The following is a 15,222-nucleotide window of genomic DNA, read 5'->3' on the forward strand; positions in this document are numbered from 1 at the left end:
CAATATGTTCAAATAAAATGAAAAGCGCTTTAAATTGATAATATAATATGCAGTCAGTTTTTAAATACGTGTGACGATTGTTAAATATATTTTGCACACATTTATTGTTTTGTTTATTTAATTTTCACAAGAACATGCCAGTTAGCCAGTTTTTAGCCAGTACTCGAACCCAACAAGTTCGAATCAAACACTGGTTCGAATGCTCACGTTCCAGTGAGCAGCTCAGTTTCCAGAGAGAAACTGGAAATCAGACGTTTAAAGTTTGAATTTTTTTATTTTCTTATCAAACGCCGACTGAAGCGGACGTGCCGCGTTGCCGCTGTCTCGTATTGTTTACAAATTGTTTACAAAAAATTTACAAATATAATTTTGCAAGTGCAATTGCAGTAAACATTTAATTTCATTTATGTGATTGATTTAATGTGCGTTTAACGTAACTGTAACCCGTTTAATAAATATAAATAAAATAATTTTAATAAAAGCAATTGATCGCTGATAATGTGTATAAACCATTTGTGTGACGTCAAAGTGTGTGTGAATTTAATTTGATTTGTCTATGGCAACTAGCATTTGTCTAATCAGAGCGCGCGCGTGATTTTGTTTAGCAACCTGACCAAACCGCCTACATAGAGAAGAAGCCGAAGGGCAAAGAGTGAACCAATCCCCCTGCTCACTCACCCCTCTCCCATCTTAAGCAACTGGGCAGCCAGCAAGTGTTGTGAAATGCACGCGTAGCTTAGAAACAAACGCGGAGGAGAGGAGCAAAGCCAAAAGCAATAGCAAACATAACGGCAAAGAAGCGACAAGTGCATAAAACGTGACGACCGAAAATAAGCAACAAAACGCAAAAATAAAGAAAAGCAGGCGGCAGAAAGATTCTCTGCTTATATTTTTCGCTGCCCTGCTGTGAGTGTTCGAAAAAGAAAAATAATTTTGGCACATTGTTTTGTGTTTAATGTTAGAATTAAAAAATCAATTTGTGTGCAGCAACAAAACGTACAAAATACACTACAATATATTCTTTGCTAAACAAACAAACCCAAACCCAAAGTACAACAATTTAAGAGAAACAGTGCAAGTGACAACAACATCAAAAATTAAAAGTTTATACAACACCAAAAAAAAAACTAAATACATAATAAACATAAAAACTAATTTATTTTATATGTTGAGACGCGGAGCAGCGGTTAATTGGCTAGTTGTTGTTGTTGTTGTTGCAACAGAACAGCAACAACAATGATGATGATGACGGAATCGCAAATGGACAACAGCCTGCAAGGCGGTGACGATACCACAAACGCCACAAACGTCAAGGCCATGGCCAATATACTAGCAACCAATACAAAAACCATAACAACAACAACAACCAGCAACACAAGCAGCACACCCAAGGCCACGGGCAAACGCCGTCAGCTGGGCTCAGCAACTGGCGCCGGGGATGGCGATGTAGATGCCGAGGAAGGTTTTCTCTCCACTTCACCCGACAGCGCCAATGGGGATGCACACGCACACGCACACGCACACACACTGAAGCATGCAAACGAATTGGCCAAGAGCAGCAAGAGCCACAGCCACAAGAGCTCGGAGCCGAAGCTTCGGGTGCGTCAGCTGTTGTTGCAGGCATTTCATCAATGCGCCTGTGCCGAACAGTGCGTCACCCTGAACAACATACTGGACTCCTTCAAGGCGCCGCTCTCTGAGGATCAGGCGTGGGCGCTCATCTATCAGTTCAGCTCGCTGTACCATAAGCTGGCGCTCCAGGCGCATCTCTGCCAGAGCGATGAGTACGAGGCACAGCTGCCCACGCGCTTCCAGTTGCACGTGCATCGCGACGGCAGTGTTCACTTCTCCGGCAAGGAGCGACTGCAGCCGGAGCAGCAGCAGCAACAACAACAGCAACAGTTGGAGCAGGAGCAAGCGCCCACGTTGGATGACAGCGCCAGCAGCAGCAGCGGCGACAGCAGCGTCGTTATTAATCGTGGTAAGTGCTTTAAATAATTTAAACTATTTATTTTCGGGCATACACAACAATAAATTAAATATTTCTTAGGAAATTAACTGCAGTTAATCGCGCTTAATTTTATTAAGAAAATTATTTGAATCTTTTAACTTGAATTTGTTTGGATAGCTCTTTAAAATTAAAGAATTATATAAAGTAGTTTATTATATTTTGAAGTCTTTATTTAATTTTTAAAGGCTTTTCAAAATTATTACTTGTTTAATATATAGGCTGCGTTTTAAGTATTCAAAATAAATTTAATTTTGTTTTGAAAAGAAATATTTACAATTTAATGTTTATTAACGGCACAGTAATTAATTCCAACTAAAGCTTTAATTTCATTTAAATTCTTAGCTTTCTTTATTAACAAATTAAAATTCCTTTTAATATTTTTTTGATTCTCTTTCTACTACATAAGCTGTTTTAAAAAAAATATATATATATTATTTTAGTTTTCTGTTAAACATGTTTTAATGTTTTTTATATTAAGTACAGATAACTTTAAATTTTTTTTAAAATTTTTAGATTTCTAATTTCAAATTATAAAAATTTTAAATTGAAAATTCTTTATCAAAAGTCTTTAAAATTTATTTTCTACTATCATCTGTTCTTGAATTCTTTTAAATTAGAATTTTTTATAGCTTTTATATTAAATGCTTTATCAACTGTTTGAAATTCGTTTTTTTGTTGACTTTATAAACTGCCTTTTAAATTAGAAAACAAACTTTGTTGTTGTTTTCGCACGCTCGAAGTTGTTGTTGGTTGCATGTTTTCTGGTATTTCATGCGAGTTAAAGCCGATTAGAGGTTCATTAAGAATACCAACTTCATATAATTACCACATATTCTATTATAAGTATCGTTGTTGTTGGAGATCACAAACCTGCAACTGTTTTGTTTGCACTATGAAAATGAGCTGTGCTTTTATTTGTTGTGGACTATTGTTGTTATTTGTATCTTTGGACATACCAAAAAGTTGAACCGGAAAACCGGTTGAGTTTCAACGAGGGTCGCTCTCTGTTTGAGTTTTCGGCAAACGCTTTCATTTTCACTTAATAAGCGACAGTTAACTTCTTTGGCTTTGACTTGGACTCGGAGACTCGGACTTGGACTTGGACAAAATGCTTGATGTGCGTTTCCAGTCCAAGCATTCGACGATTCATCTCTGCCTAGCAACGAACACTTTCCCAAACAAAAAACCCAAACACCAAGCAAGAGGAAGAGGCAGAGAGAGAGACCAAGCAGAGACCAGTGCCAACCCACACAGTGGATGACCTACGGCGTTTTAAGTTATGCATTGAAGCAGCCATTGATTGGAGGTTTTTCATCTTCTCTGCTGATTGCGTGTGTTGCTTTTGCTGTTGGGAAAGTGTAAACTGCGTGTGCCCCATTGAGAGGCATACCAGCTACACTGCAACAAAATTCGCAGTGCCAAGCTAGCATAGAAAATAGAATTTTGTTCTCTTCGATTTCACAATCAAAATATTTTACAACTTTATTATTTGTTGAAACTCAAATGGTCTTAATTGTTTGTATATTTAGCTATTTAATTATTTTATTTATTTTAAAATGCTTGAAATTTTGTTATAAATATTATAATTTATTTAATTAACTTTTCAATAATGTTTGAAATTCAAAAAACTTACTCCAACTATATTTAAATATTTTTGTAAACTGCTTATGTCTCAAAACAGCTACACTGCAACAAAAATATTGCATACAATAATGAGTTAATTTATTGATTTAATTTAAATGCTTTAATTTATATTGATTGCCTACAATACAATTCAAGAATTGTAAGCAAGCTTTATATTTTTTCGCGCAGTGCACATTAAATTATAATGCATATAAGCGCGCCTAGCAACTCTATTTTTCACTTTCTTTCTGTTGTGGTCTGCTGCTTATCTCAGGCTCTCAGTTATTGATGAGGGTCGCCTTTGTCGTCCCCAGATCTTTAGATCTCTTTTATTTATTTTGTAGCTTCATTCCAAAGAACGTGTCTGCTAATTATTTAATCATTCCTAGAGCTGTCAAAATACAGGTTATTGTAATCTATAGGCTTTTAGATCTGTTGCGTTAATTGGAAAAAAGGTTTCTGTTCCCAGTGCTGGTTCTGGGTGGCAGATCTCTGGCCATAATTTAAACTATGGTATGCACTTCATGCCAAGTGCTGTGTTTCCGCTGAAGAGTTCGCTTTATATGGCCAAAAGGCTATGTCTATGTTTAGGGCCAGCCAGCTGATAAGATTGGCATAATTAGCTGCTTAATTGCAAAGGCAATTAATTATGCTTTGTTTGGGCATCTCAAGTAGTGCAGCAGTTGTTATGCTATAAACAAAAGGCAATTTGATTATTAAAATAATACTGTAATTATGCCTAGGCAGGTATTTCCGCCTTGGCCCGTACAATGGGAATGAATTTGAATCAAATTTTACTGCTAATTAATTTTGTAAGGTGCACAAGAACCTTGACTAGCTTATAAAGCTGATTACATTTTTATCATATGGTTACTATGCACTGAAAAAAAAGCACATCAGGAGTGAAGACAAAGATGAAATCAAACTATAATTGTTAGTAAACATTTTTATATTAGAATTTGATATTTTGTATTTTATTATAATTTATTTAATTAAAGCTGCTTAAGATTTTACAATTTAAATTCATGAAATATTAATTTTATATTTGAAATATTTGTTAATAATATTATACTTAAAATTTTGCATTCTCTCATACAAATATTATTAATAAATATTCTATAAAATTATATAATTAACATTAAGTAAATTTTTTTAATTTACTATTTTTTCTAAAATTGAAATTCAATAAAAGTCTTACCCAACTTTGATTTATGTATTCTATGCAACTGCATTATTTATTTTTATTTTTATAATGCTTGCAGTTAAACAAAGTTTTTCTTCGAATATATTTATGCTCTGTGGTATTTAAAATTTTTAATTGGCTGTACAACTTCATTAGAACTTAATCAAATTCCAAACTTATCTATTCTTATTTTTAGCTTGTGCTTTTGATTTTGTTACCTCAACGACCTTCTAAAAATAAGCAAAACTTTCTTTGACGGCGTAGACCTTGTAACACTTTAATTAACACTAATGCTCCCCCCCGGAGCCCTCATGGGAGTTATCGAGAGCGTTTCGACTGTCTTTTTGTTTTCTTTAGCTTGATCCCATGTTTGATTGTTAACAGTCGAAAGCAATTAGTGTGCTAACTTAATGTTTGTCTGCTCTTAGCAGCTTCTAATGTTTATTACGTTTTTTGTTTTAATGCTTAGCTTCGTCTTGGCCTTTTGTTGTTATTTTGTCGATGGCGAGTTCAACGCCATTTATGTGTGAAAATCAATGTTGAAACGGGGCGGGCTTTACTTCATTGCTTTTGAACTTGCCGCCAATTGCGGAAAAGCGTTGAGCGTTGTGTGTGTGTGTGGGGAAAATTGAAAATTTGTGTTGTTGTGTGGCGAAAATTCGCATCATTTGCAGCTTCTAACAGTTTCTGACAACCGCATCGCGTGGCGCAACGAATCATTGATTGTGTTGAATGTCGCTATTGAAGCAATGGTCTGGCCTGGCCTGGCCATATAAAATGGCATATGAGTGCTAGTGCTTGTGGCCTCCACATTGCTGGGCCCGTGACCAAGTGCATCATCTTCGGATTGGTGGGGGCGTGATTGTTGACGTCGACGGCGCCGTCAAGTCGCCGCGCACGCTGGCGCCTCGATTAGGCGCGCAGCGAATTTCGCTGGCCCAGCAGCCACTTGTGGCAGCACTTGGGGCAGCAAATCAAAAGTTAACGAACATTTTGGCGCCCGAATGTGTCAACACACAAACTCGCCATTACGGTTTTTAACAGGCGCTCAGCAAACGGAGAGCGCAGAGAGCCGAGAGCGACTTAATCAATATGCAACATGTTGAGTGAAAGTTTATGCCCCAAACTAGGGGGTGGCAAGGTCATGGTGCATGCGCAGCAAGTTTCAACCCCTTTGGCAATACAATTTTGTTGTCGTAGGTTCTCCAGACAGGCTGTCTCTGTCACTCTAAGCATGTTGCTATCTCTTTCTTTAAGCTGTCAGCTGTTTGGACTTTCGTTGAGTTCAGCTTCCGCCTTAGATAGTGCTTTTCCGCTTTCTTAAAAGCTAAAAATGCTGAGAAAGTCCAAGTTACTAATTATGTTTATTAAAATTTGATTTTATGAGTGAAAACAATTCGAATTTTAAATTTGCAGTTACAAATTCAGTGCTAATTTTAGAACCATGGGAAATGATCTGCGCACTTTCCGTAGATTTCGATTTTTCTATTCCATTTTAATTCATTATCAATATCATATAAGTTTAATAATTTTTTACTACGCTTTGCCTAACCCAAATTCATTTATGCAATGAGTAATATTTTAAATATTATTGAATTAAAATCAACTATATTAAAAGTTCAATTTTTATTAGCCCCAGCCAAACTCATTGATACAACTTCCGCTTTGAATCTTTTAAAACTTCAAAAATTACCTTTGCATTCTAACAAATTGGATTGAAGTTTCACTTTAAACAGTTCACAATAGCACAAAAGCCGTTTACATTGGCTGCAACTAGCGCTGAAATCTCTTACTCATTATTTGTTATTTTGGTTGGCTACAAAATTAGAAAAATTACAACTACAATAACAATACTTGTACTTGGGACAGTGCTGGGTCTAATCGCTCAGCTGGGAGATGATATTTCATTTTCATTTCCCCCCAGTGACTTTCTTGTTTTCACTGGGAATTATAGAAAAAGTTTCTGAGCAAGCCTCAACTCGTTTAATGTGTAAATAATTACACAAAGAAAAAATCTACAACAAATATAAAAAACTTGCTGTAGAGTTGCCCTTAATAGAAGTCTGGCAGAATGCTTATTAAAAGAGTTCAAACAGGTTAGAAGTTAGGCTCATTAATTGGCTTAATTCATATTGAAGCCAATTAGCTTAACTGTTGAGTTGTTAAAATACAAAAAAAATATCTTAAGTAGTTTGGGAAGTGCAGTGTGATTAATGAAGCAAAGTTAGTTGGCTTATTATGAAATGATTAAGGGGAAGAGTTAGCTTTATCCTTTATTACGACTGTAAACAGCTTTACGACATAAATTAAATCACATTGATTAACTGTGCGCATTTCATAACCCAAAAGTTGTTGCAACTGTTGTCAGCTGTCTGGCTTTAGTTTTTCCGGGAATTATACGTAGTCCATTAAGCCAAAATATATGGCCCGGCCCACATTGAATGCATTTATTATGAACTTGTTGTAATAATTTATTGTTGCTCAGCTTAGGCTTAGACCTCACCTGAAGCTGCATTTGACACGTGATAGAGCCCAAAATAATGCGAGCGAGCCTCAAATTAATATAATAACAATATTTTTAACGTTTTTTTTGTTTGTTGTTGTTTGTTGTTGATGACATAAGCGCAACGCATGACGACGACAAAGCAACTGAACCTGAACCAAATTCAACGCTCAAATGCTCCACATACGAAAAAGAAAAAGAAAAAACTTGTCCACCTGCATTTAAAGCTTTTCCCTGCAAATTAAAACTGGAATTTGTTTTCGCTTTTCATTTGCATTTTCATTATGTGAATTTTGAAAGTGCGTCGCACATAAATCAAATGTTAATCCAAATATTGTTTGCTATTGGAATTTGTTTATTGATGACACTTGTTGCACGAATTGCGGCGGCTCAAGTGGCAGCTGCTTTTGACCTCGTGCTGTGTTGTTCATAGGCAACAAGCCAAGGCTTTTACGCAATAAATTATAAATAAATTTTGATGCAATTAAATACGAAAATAATGAAAATGGCAAACAATTGTGAGTTGAATGGATGGCGCAATAAGTCGAGCCTATCTTATCGTTTTTAAATATGTATACTAGGTTAATAAGCATTTTTTATTAAGTGCGTTTGCGGTCTGGGGGACAGAGAGAGAGAGGGAGCACTCGAAATTTTAATACAATGGCTTTATAGGTAAAGGCGCTGCAGCTTGCTATCTTTTATTTAAACTCGTCATATTTGTCTATTTTATAGCTAGATCAATATCATTTATATTTTATGTATTTATTTATATACAGCTAGAGCTCTGATTTAGATATTGAAGCTATGGAGCTATTGCAATAATTTTTATTTTTATATATAAATTTATATGCAGTTAAGGCAATACTTCAGATATCGTAGACATAGCTATTTTATATATTTTTATTTTTAGCTAGAGCAACATTACATATATTAAAGCTATAGCTATACTTTTAATTTTTTTTTATTATTTTAATAATATATATTTAAATATAGTTAGAGACATACTTCAGACATACCATTAAGATTTATTATTTATTTTAAATATAGTATTAAATACTAAACTTGACTATAGCTAAATGCGCTTGTAATTCAAGAGATATTTTAGATATATCTGTAATATTAATTTATATATTTTATTTTTTATATATTTATAGATTCAGATAATAAAGCTATAGCTATATCATTAATATTTATTATTTATTTTAACATATTAAATCTAGTATGAAAAACTAAACGTAAACTAAAAGTAATATAACTAAATGAGCTTGTAGTTCAACAGATATTAGAGCTATAGCTATTAATTTTAATTTTTATTTGTTATTTTATCACATTAAATTTAGTATTAGTTAAAGCTGCTCGCACATACGAATATTAAATTATATTATTTACCATTAATTTACTGTTAGCCACACACACACTGTGGTAATAATTTCCCCCACAATCTTTTGAACTTTAGCAACCGCAGTTACCATTTTCCAGCTTCAGCTCTATTAGATTTGGAATGCTGGTTACCTAATTTCAATAATCTCCATTCATATTATGACATGTGACCACAAGAGCGGGCACAATAATTTTCCCAAATTGCTGGGGCCCTAACACACAATTTGCTTTATATAGAGACTTCAATCAATAGAAAAAAAAAATAAAGGTAATGCCCACTTGTTCAATTCCAAATTCAGTCTAGACGTTGCATAATCTTGGCTGTATTTGATTTTTATGGCCAACAAAAGAGCTCAAACTGCTAAATGTCACTTTTGCTTTCATCTATTGTTTATAGCAAAGAAAATCTATAAAAATTGTTATATATATGGGCAATGGGTAGGTCCGCTGCTAAATTAAATGCGACAAATAGATAAAGCTAGACAAAAGCCAATATGCCAAGCTCAAACAAATTTGCTAAACAAATTAAAATATTTTTAAAAACAGCAGCAGCAGCAGCAGCAGCAGCAACAGGTTGTTGCTATTGTTGTTGTTGTTGTTTTGCAGTTGCTCGCGCGCTTGGCTTTGAGAAATGTGAAAGATGAAAGCGTAAATGCTGATTAAAGATTGTTTCTGTATATATATGCACACTAATCGCTATATATATATATATATTGTTATTTATGTATGCATGTAATTTCATCGCCAGCATATGCAAAGTGAAAGAGGCATTGAAGCTTTAGAGCTGTTTACTCGGTCGTTTAGTCAGTAGACCAAGCTCTAGCCAACTCTGATAACAGTTTGCCGCCGCCTCAGCCACCCGCAGCCACCCGCAACACTCACTCCAACAACAACAACAACATCTAATTTCACAGTCATCAAGTCAACAACGCATTCATCTTTCATCGTTGACTCTCTTCGCTCTTCGCTCCTCGCTCTTCAGTAGAAAGCGAGAGTCTCAGTTACAATTTAGTGCTGCTGTTGTTTTGTTTTATGGCGCCTTGGCGGCTAACTGATTTGCAACGCCCCCCTAGCCACGCCTTGCTGCGCTGGTAATTGTGTCAAAATCATAAAAACAAAAGCAACACATTTTATACTTTAAACAAGAAAGTCAAAGTCATGTAAAAGTTGCACTGAGCTTTTTAAAAATGCAGCAGCAAGAAAGTTTTTATTTAAATTGTTGTATTGCTTATTAATTTATACGTTGCGTTTAATATTTTTATTGCTTACACAACTTGTATCAATTTTTTGAAATTGTTTTTAAACGTTGCTCTACAAATACACACCCATAATTAGCTTAATTGTTAAACAATCTATCATTTCCTCATGATTAGCGCAGCCAACTTGGCTTGCCATCATTAAAGTTTATTAATTAATTTATAATTGAAACTAAACGCCGGCATGCAGCTAATTGCAACTCAAATAGTTACAGGCCCAACTCTTTGATTAATCGCAGCGGCTCGGCTGTTGCAATGCAAATTGTTATTAATTATTAAACAACAATTGCACAAATGTCTATAGGGTTTGGCCTACAGCAAACAAAGATTGTTTATAATCTTTTTAAGGTGTTGACGCTTTAGCGACTCATTAGTCTTTGTTTGTCTGGCCAAAAGCAAAAGTTAAGTTAACAAAAATATTTGTATACGTATTTTTTATCAATTTTCTTTTAGTCAACAGCAGCGTGGGTAAAAAGTTTAGTCATTAAATAAAATAAACTTTTTTGCACTTGCAATTTCAGCAATATTATAAAGCATAAAGAAAATATATATATATAGTTGACTTGCACATGACTTTCATGACATTAGAAAGTAAATTGCCATGAGGCCACTTGGTCAAACGGCAGCAACAACAACTAAAAAATAAACTCGCTAAAAAAAGCGTCAGATAAGCATGAACATAATTTATTTTTTTATTATTGAACTATCAATGCTGACGGCGGGGGCGCCTTGGAGGCCGCAATTGAAAGTCAAGAGACGCATAAAGAAAATGTTAACTACTTATAATAACAACTATTAGCAACTTGCAATTCGAAAGCCAAATGCATTTGCTTTAACTAAAATTGCGCCTTTTGTTTTTTAATCTAATCTTATCATAAAGTTTATTAATTTCTACTGATACTACTATTTTTAACAAAGTGTGGCATAAAGTTAAAGGAAATGCAACGCAACTGGATAAAAAAATATAAAAATTAAATATAACAAAACTGCTGCTTGGCAAACTGTTGATAGAATATAAAAATTTGTAAAACCTTTGGCACTTTTTTCTGTTTGTTGCTTATCGCGCACTTGAAAGTCAATTAGGCATTAATTATAAAAATATTGACGCATCGATGAGTCAGCAGCGATAAGAATTTTTCTAAGCCACAAAATTGTTGCAAGGAAGTTGCAAATTTGCTTAGATTTATATCCAAGCTAACAACAGAATTGTAAACTTATCTAATAGAGCATCTGTTAAATATCTCAATTATATAATAGCTGAACCAGCTGTAGCTTTAGCCATGGCTAATACATCAAACGTTAAAAGTTGTTGCCGAAAATAATTTCAACGGCTCGTTAAATTTCTACTTCACACATTCAACTAATTCAAATTGAACTTTCAAATTCTAACGTTCGACATTCTTTTCAAAGACAACATCTGTTCCCATGCTCATAAATCAAGCCACACATTATTTCAATTTAAAAGAAATAACATTTGAGCATGCGCATGCTTTTTGTTAAATGTCAATTAATTATTAAATGGCAGCCATGCTCGCTTGAAAAATTTATTATTTAATTAACAAGTCGCGGCATGTAGCAGCATCTAAGCTTATGTGCCACACAACTCTGATTCTGACCCTGCGTACACCTTATATAGTATATATAGTATATATATATTTATTTTTTTGTTGGCTCATTTCCTGCGAAAGTGATGGACAAGCGAAGAGAACAACGCCATGATATCATGCTGTGTCTTTTGTCTTATTATTTTGCCTTTTCAGGCCTGATCTCATCATTTTTTGTTTTTTATGCCTATGTTATCTTTATCTTTTGGCTTGTAAGTCGGCAAAGTTTTATGCGCAAGCCACACACAGGCAGCAAAAAGGGTCTAGGGCACATTTAATGGCAACATGATTATCGTTGTAAATCACTTTTCTTCACGGCTAACTAACAACATGTCAACTCTTTTATGAGTTGCATTCTTCTTGAAGACAAGAACTTCCTCTTGTGCAAACAAGTTGTAAAAAAATGTTGTTAAACAAATATTATGTAAGTTGTAAGTTATCTTAGGCGTAAAATTAGCATAAGCATTACAAGAATTTACAGCATAATTTTATACATATTTAGCTTATTTATTAAAGCTTATTATTGTTTATAATATATGTTAATATTATGTTGCTTAGATTTAAATATAACATTTTTAATTGCATATGAATTATAGCAGCTGAAAGAAATTAAAATACAGCTTATAGAAAATGTATTATTATTATTTATCAACATTTTGTAGCAAAGCAATCAAAATAAATTGTTACAATTTTTTTTTTTCAAAGCAGTTAAAGTAAATCTTTATTATTTTTCTACATTTTATACTATAACTTGTTTTTTTTTTTTTTATATTTTAAATTTATTTAAGTTACTATACAATGTTAAGAAAATTTGTTTTTTGTAAAGATTTCTTGATAATTTTTTTCCAATGTTTTTCCAATTGTAAAATAATCTATTCCAAAATTAGCACATTTTATTTTCTGTAATTTTTGTATTTTTTTTTTGTTTTTATATATATTATATTATTAAGTGAAGAAGCAGTACTTCAATTTCTTCAATTTAAAATTCTTCTATAAGTAAATATTATTCCTATTTGATTAATAATTCAATATTTTTGGTATTCAAATTTGTATTCAAATATTTTAAATAGTACACAATTTTTTATCTATAACACGAACTTCCATTATTTTATTATTTATTATTATACATGCATATTTTTTTCATTAATAATTTAACTTTTGAAAAATCGACATCAAGTCCTTGCAGCTGATCATTAAATTTGCGCGTATTTGATTTCGAATCGCTTATGCGGCATAAATTCAGCCAATTGTCTGATTTTAAAACGCTGATAAGCAAACATCAGATAAACTATAAAAAAATCTTATACAATGTACAAAAGTAAAACTAGTTTTATTTATTGCAATGTGTTTGTTGTTTGTGTTTTTTTGGGCGCAGCAATTACGAGTACAACAAAACACAAAAATGTAAAAAAAAAATTAACAGTCACAAATGTCAGTCACGCTTAATAAACTTTTAAATGAATTTGGCGAGCCATGTACTTCGGTCTGGTCTGTGGTCAGTCTGTGGCTTTGTTGTCGCACTTTGTAATCAAAAGCCGGCCGGCCACAAATACTTGCAACAAACTGTAGCCAAGCGTTAAAGCTGAGTCAACGCAAATGAAAAATTGCATTTAATTGTTTAAAAGTTATGTATATAGCAAGATATAGCCAAATACACAACATACAATTGAAAATTGACGCTGCTTGGCTCATTGACAATATTTTTTTTCCATTGAACTCATGTCAGGTGCGCCCCACCACGCCCCCCTTCTCAATATAAAGTGCAGTTTGCTCAACATGTTTATGATTGCTGAACTCGTTTCGAGTTTGCGTTTTTATTTACTTGTGTATGTCTGTTATTTTTGTTACAATTTATTTTTGCTTTCTGGGTTTGGTCAGCAAACTGCGGAAGTGTAAAAAAACAGGTGCTGGCAACTCAAGAGGGGGGGGGCAGTGGGGGGCTCTTGCATATATTATTGTAATTGGCAAGCTAAACAAATTTTGTTTGTGCAGAGCGCTATATTTAATTGTTAACTTGCTTACACTTTAATTTATTACTGCAGGCGCTAATGTCTTTATAACTGTACAAACAATTTTATATGCAATTTTCGTATCAATTTCCTAACTCTCTATCTATTTATTTACAGCCTTTGACAATAATAATCATCATCATCATCATCATCCGCATACGCCGCTGGTCGTCTCGCATAGAAAGGTGAGTGCTTAAACTTAAACTTTTATTAGCCTCTCTATATATTTATTTATTTGTTGCTTTGTTTTTATGAGCCTCTCGTTAGCAGTTTGATATCTTTCACGTGTGTCCATCAGCAGAGTCTGAAAAGTGCGCTCAGTGCCCACAGATTATAGATTAGAATTATATAGCGCTCGTTAACTCGCACTCAAACTCATTTACATGAAGTATTTTGAGCTACGTGTGGGCAGCTTATGGTTCCGCTTCAGTTATTTAATTAACTTTATTTTTTATATACAATAAATGACAGTTGAACATGTGCGCTAATAGAATTTGCCATATTAGCAACAATCTGCCTATGAGATAATGGCCAGACAGCTGCTTGTAGGCATAAGTAGCAGATTAGGCAGATTTTTTGGCAATATATAAATTCAATTAAAAAATGCCCCTTTAAAATATATATACTATATATTAGGTAGAATTAATTTTAGAGTGAGCAAAAAGTTAAGCGTCTACTAAATTTTAAATCTATAAATTTATTCTAAGCATCACTCATCTTAATGAGCTATGGGCTTAAAATCAAGTTCAAGCCATCGCTAAGAAAGTTCTCAAGTTTATATATTTTTTTATAGTCTGCTTGATATATTGAATAACATTTTAAATTCGTATAATTTTGTCGTCAATTTGATAATAAGAATTTTTTTACAAGCCAAGCAATAAAGATAATTAGATAAGCTTATAGAGCTGTAAACATTATGCCAAAGTTAGAGCTAGTGAATGCCCGAATATATGTATTAAAAAATATATATTAAAGATAAAAATAATTTAATAGATTTTTGAATGTGTCAAAAAGCTTTTCATGAATTTGTTTTCGCTCACAAAAGTTTTCAAATCAATTGTGCGGCGCCCGTTAACTGACAATGCATACTGTACTTGGCTAGTTGAAATTATTGCGACGTCGCAGCGGCTTTAAAATGCCCTGCTTAATATATTATAAACATTTAAAAATCGTTTTCTTTAGCGTCAATTTGATTATAATAATTATTTGTTTGCAAGTCAAAATAGAAAGATAATTAGTTAAGATTATAGAGCTGCAAACATTATTCAAATATATTATACAAATGTATAATGTATATATAAAATAAATATATTATTTGATAAAAATATCTAAAGTTTAACTTTATATATTTATTGACATTCAAGAATTGGTTTATATGCAACTTGCTTGCCACTTTCAGTTAAATGGCTTAGAGCATAACAAGCTAAAGCTAAAAAATTAATTCTTAGCTTAACAGCCTCATTTTATTTTCTTCGTAAGCATATTATTAATAATTTTTCCAAAGAATTTTCTCAATAATTAAAATAATAACGCAATTCTATATAAATAACAGCCCCCCTATTTAATTTTTTTTATTAGAATTTTATGCTATGAAACTAAAGTTTTATGCACACCCATTGACCTCTGCTTAAATTATAAGAATTTTATTTTATA

The 15,222-nt window shown here is 33.1% G+C and overlaps 1 protein-coding gene across 6 annotated transcripts in view; it reads left to right on the plus strand.

Moving 5' to 3' along the window:
• Positions 1-972: 972 nt before the first annotated feature.
• Positions 973-15,222, plus strand: part of LOC108596929 (protein spire) — a 44,314-nt gene continuing 30,064 nt past the window's right edge. For 2 of the 6 annotated variants that reach the window (XM_033294134.1, XM_033294148.1), the window contains exons 1-2: positions 973-1,981; positions 13,687-13,754. In XM_033294134.1, the coding sequence (XP_033150025.1) occupies positions 1,237-1,981; positions 13,687-13,754 (813 nt within the window). In that variant the 5' untranslated portion in view covers positions 973-1,236. The remainder of the gene's footprint in view (positions 1,982-13,686; positions 13,755-15,222) is intronic. The other 4 variants (XM_033294167.1, XM_033294174.1, XM_033294141.1 and 1 more) reach the window with 3 other exon arrangements.

The sequence above is a fragment of the Drosophila busckii genome, chromosome 2L (assembly GCF_011750605.1).
Source record: "Drosophila busckii strain San Diego stock center, stock number 13000-0081.31 chromosome 2L, ASM1175060v1, whole genome shotgun sequence".
Taxonomy (NCBI): Eukaryota; Metazoa; Arthropoda; class Insecta; order Diptera; family Drosophilidae; genus Drosophila; species Drosophila busckii.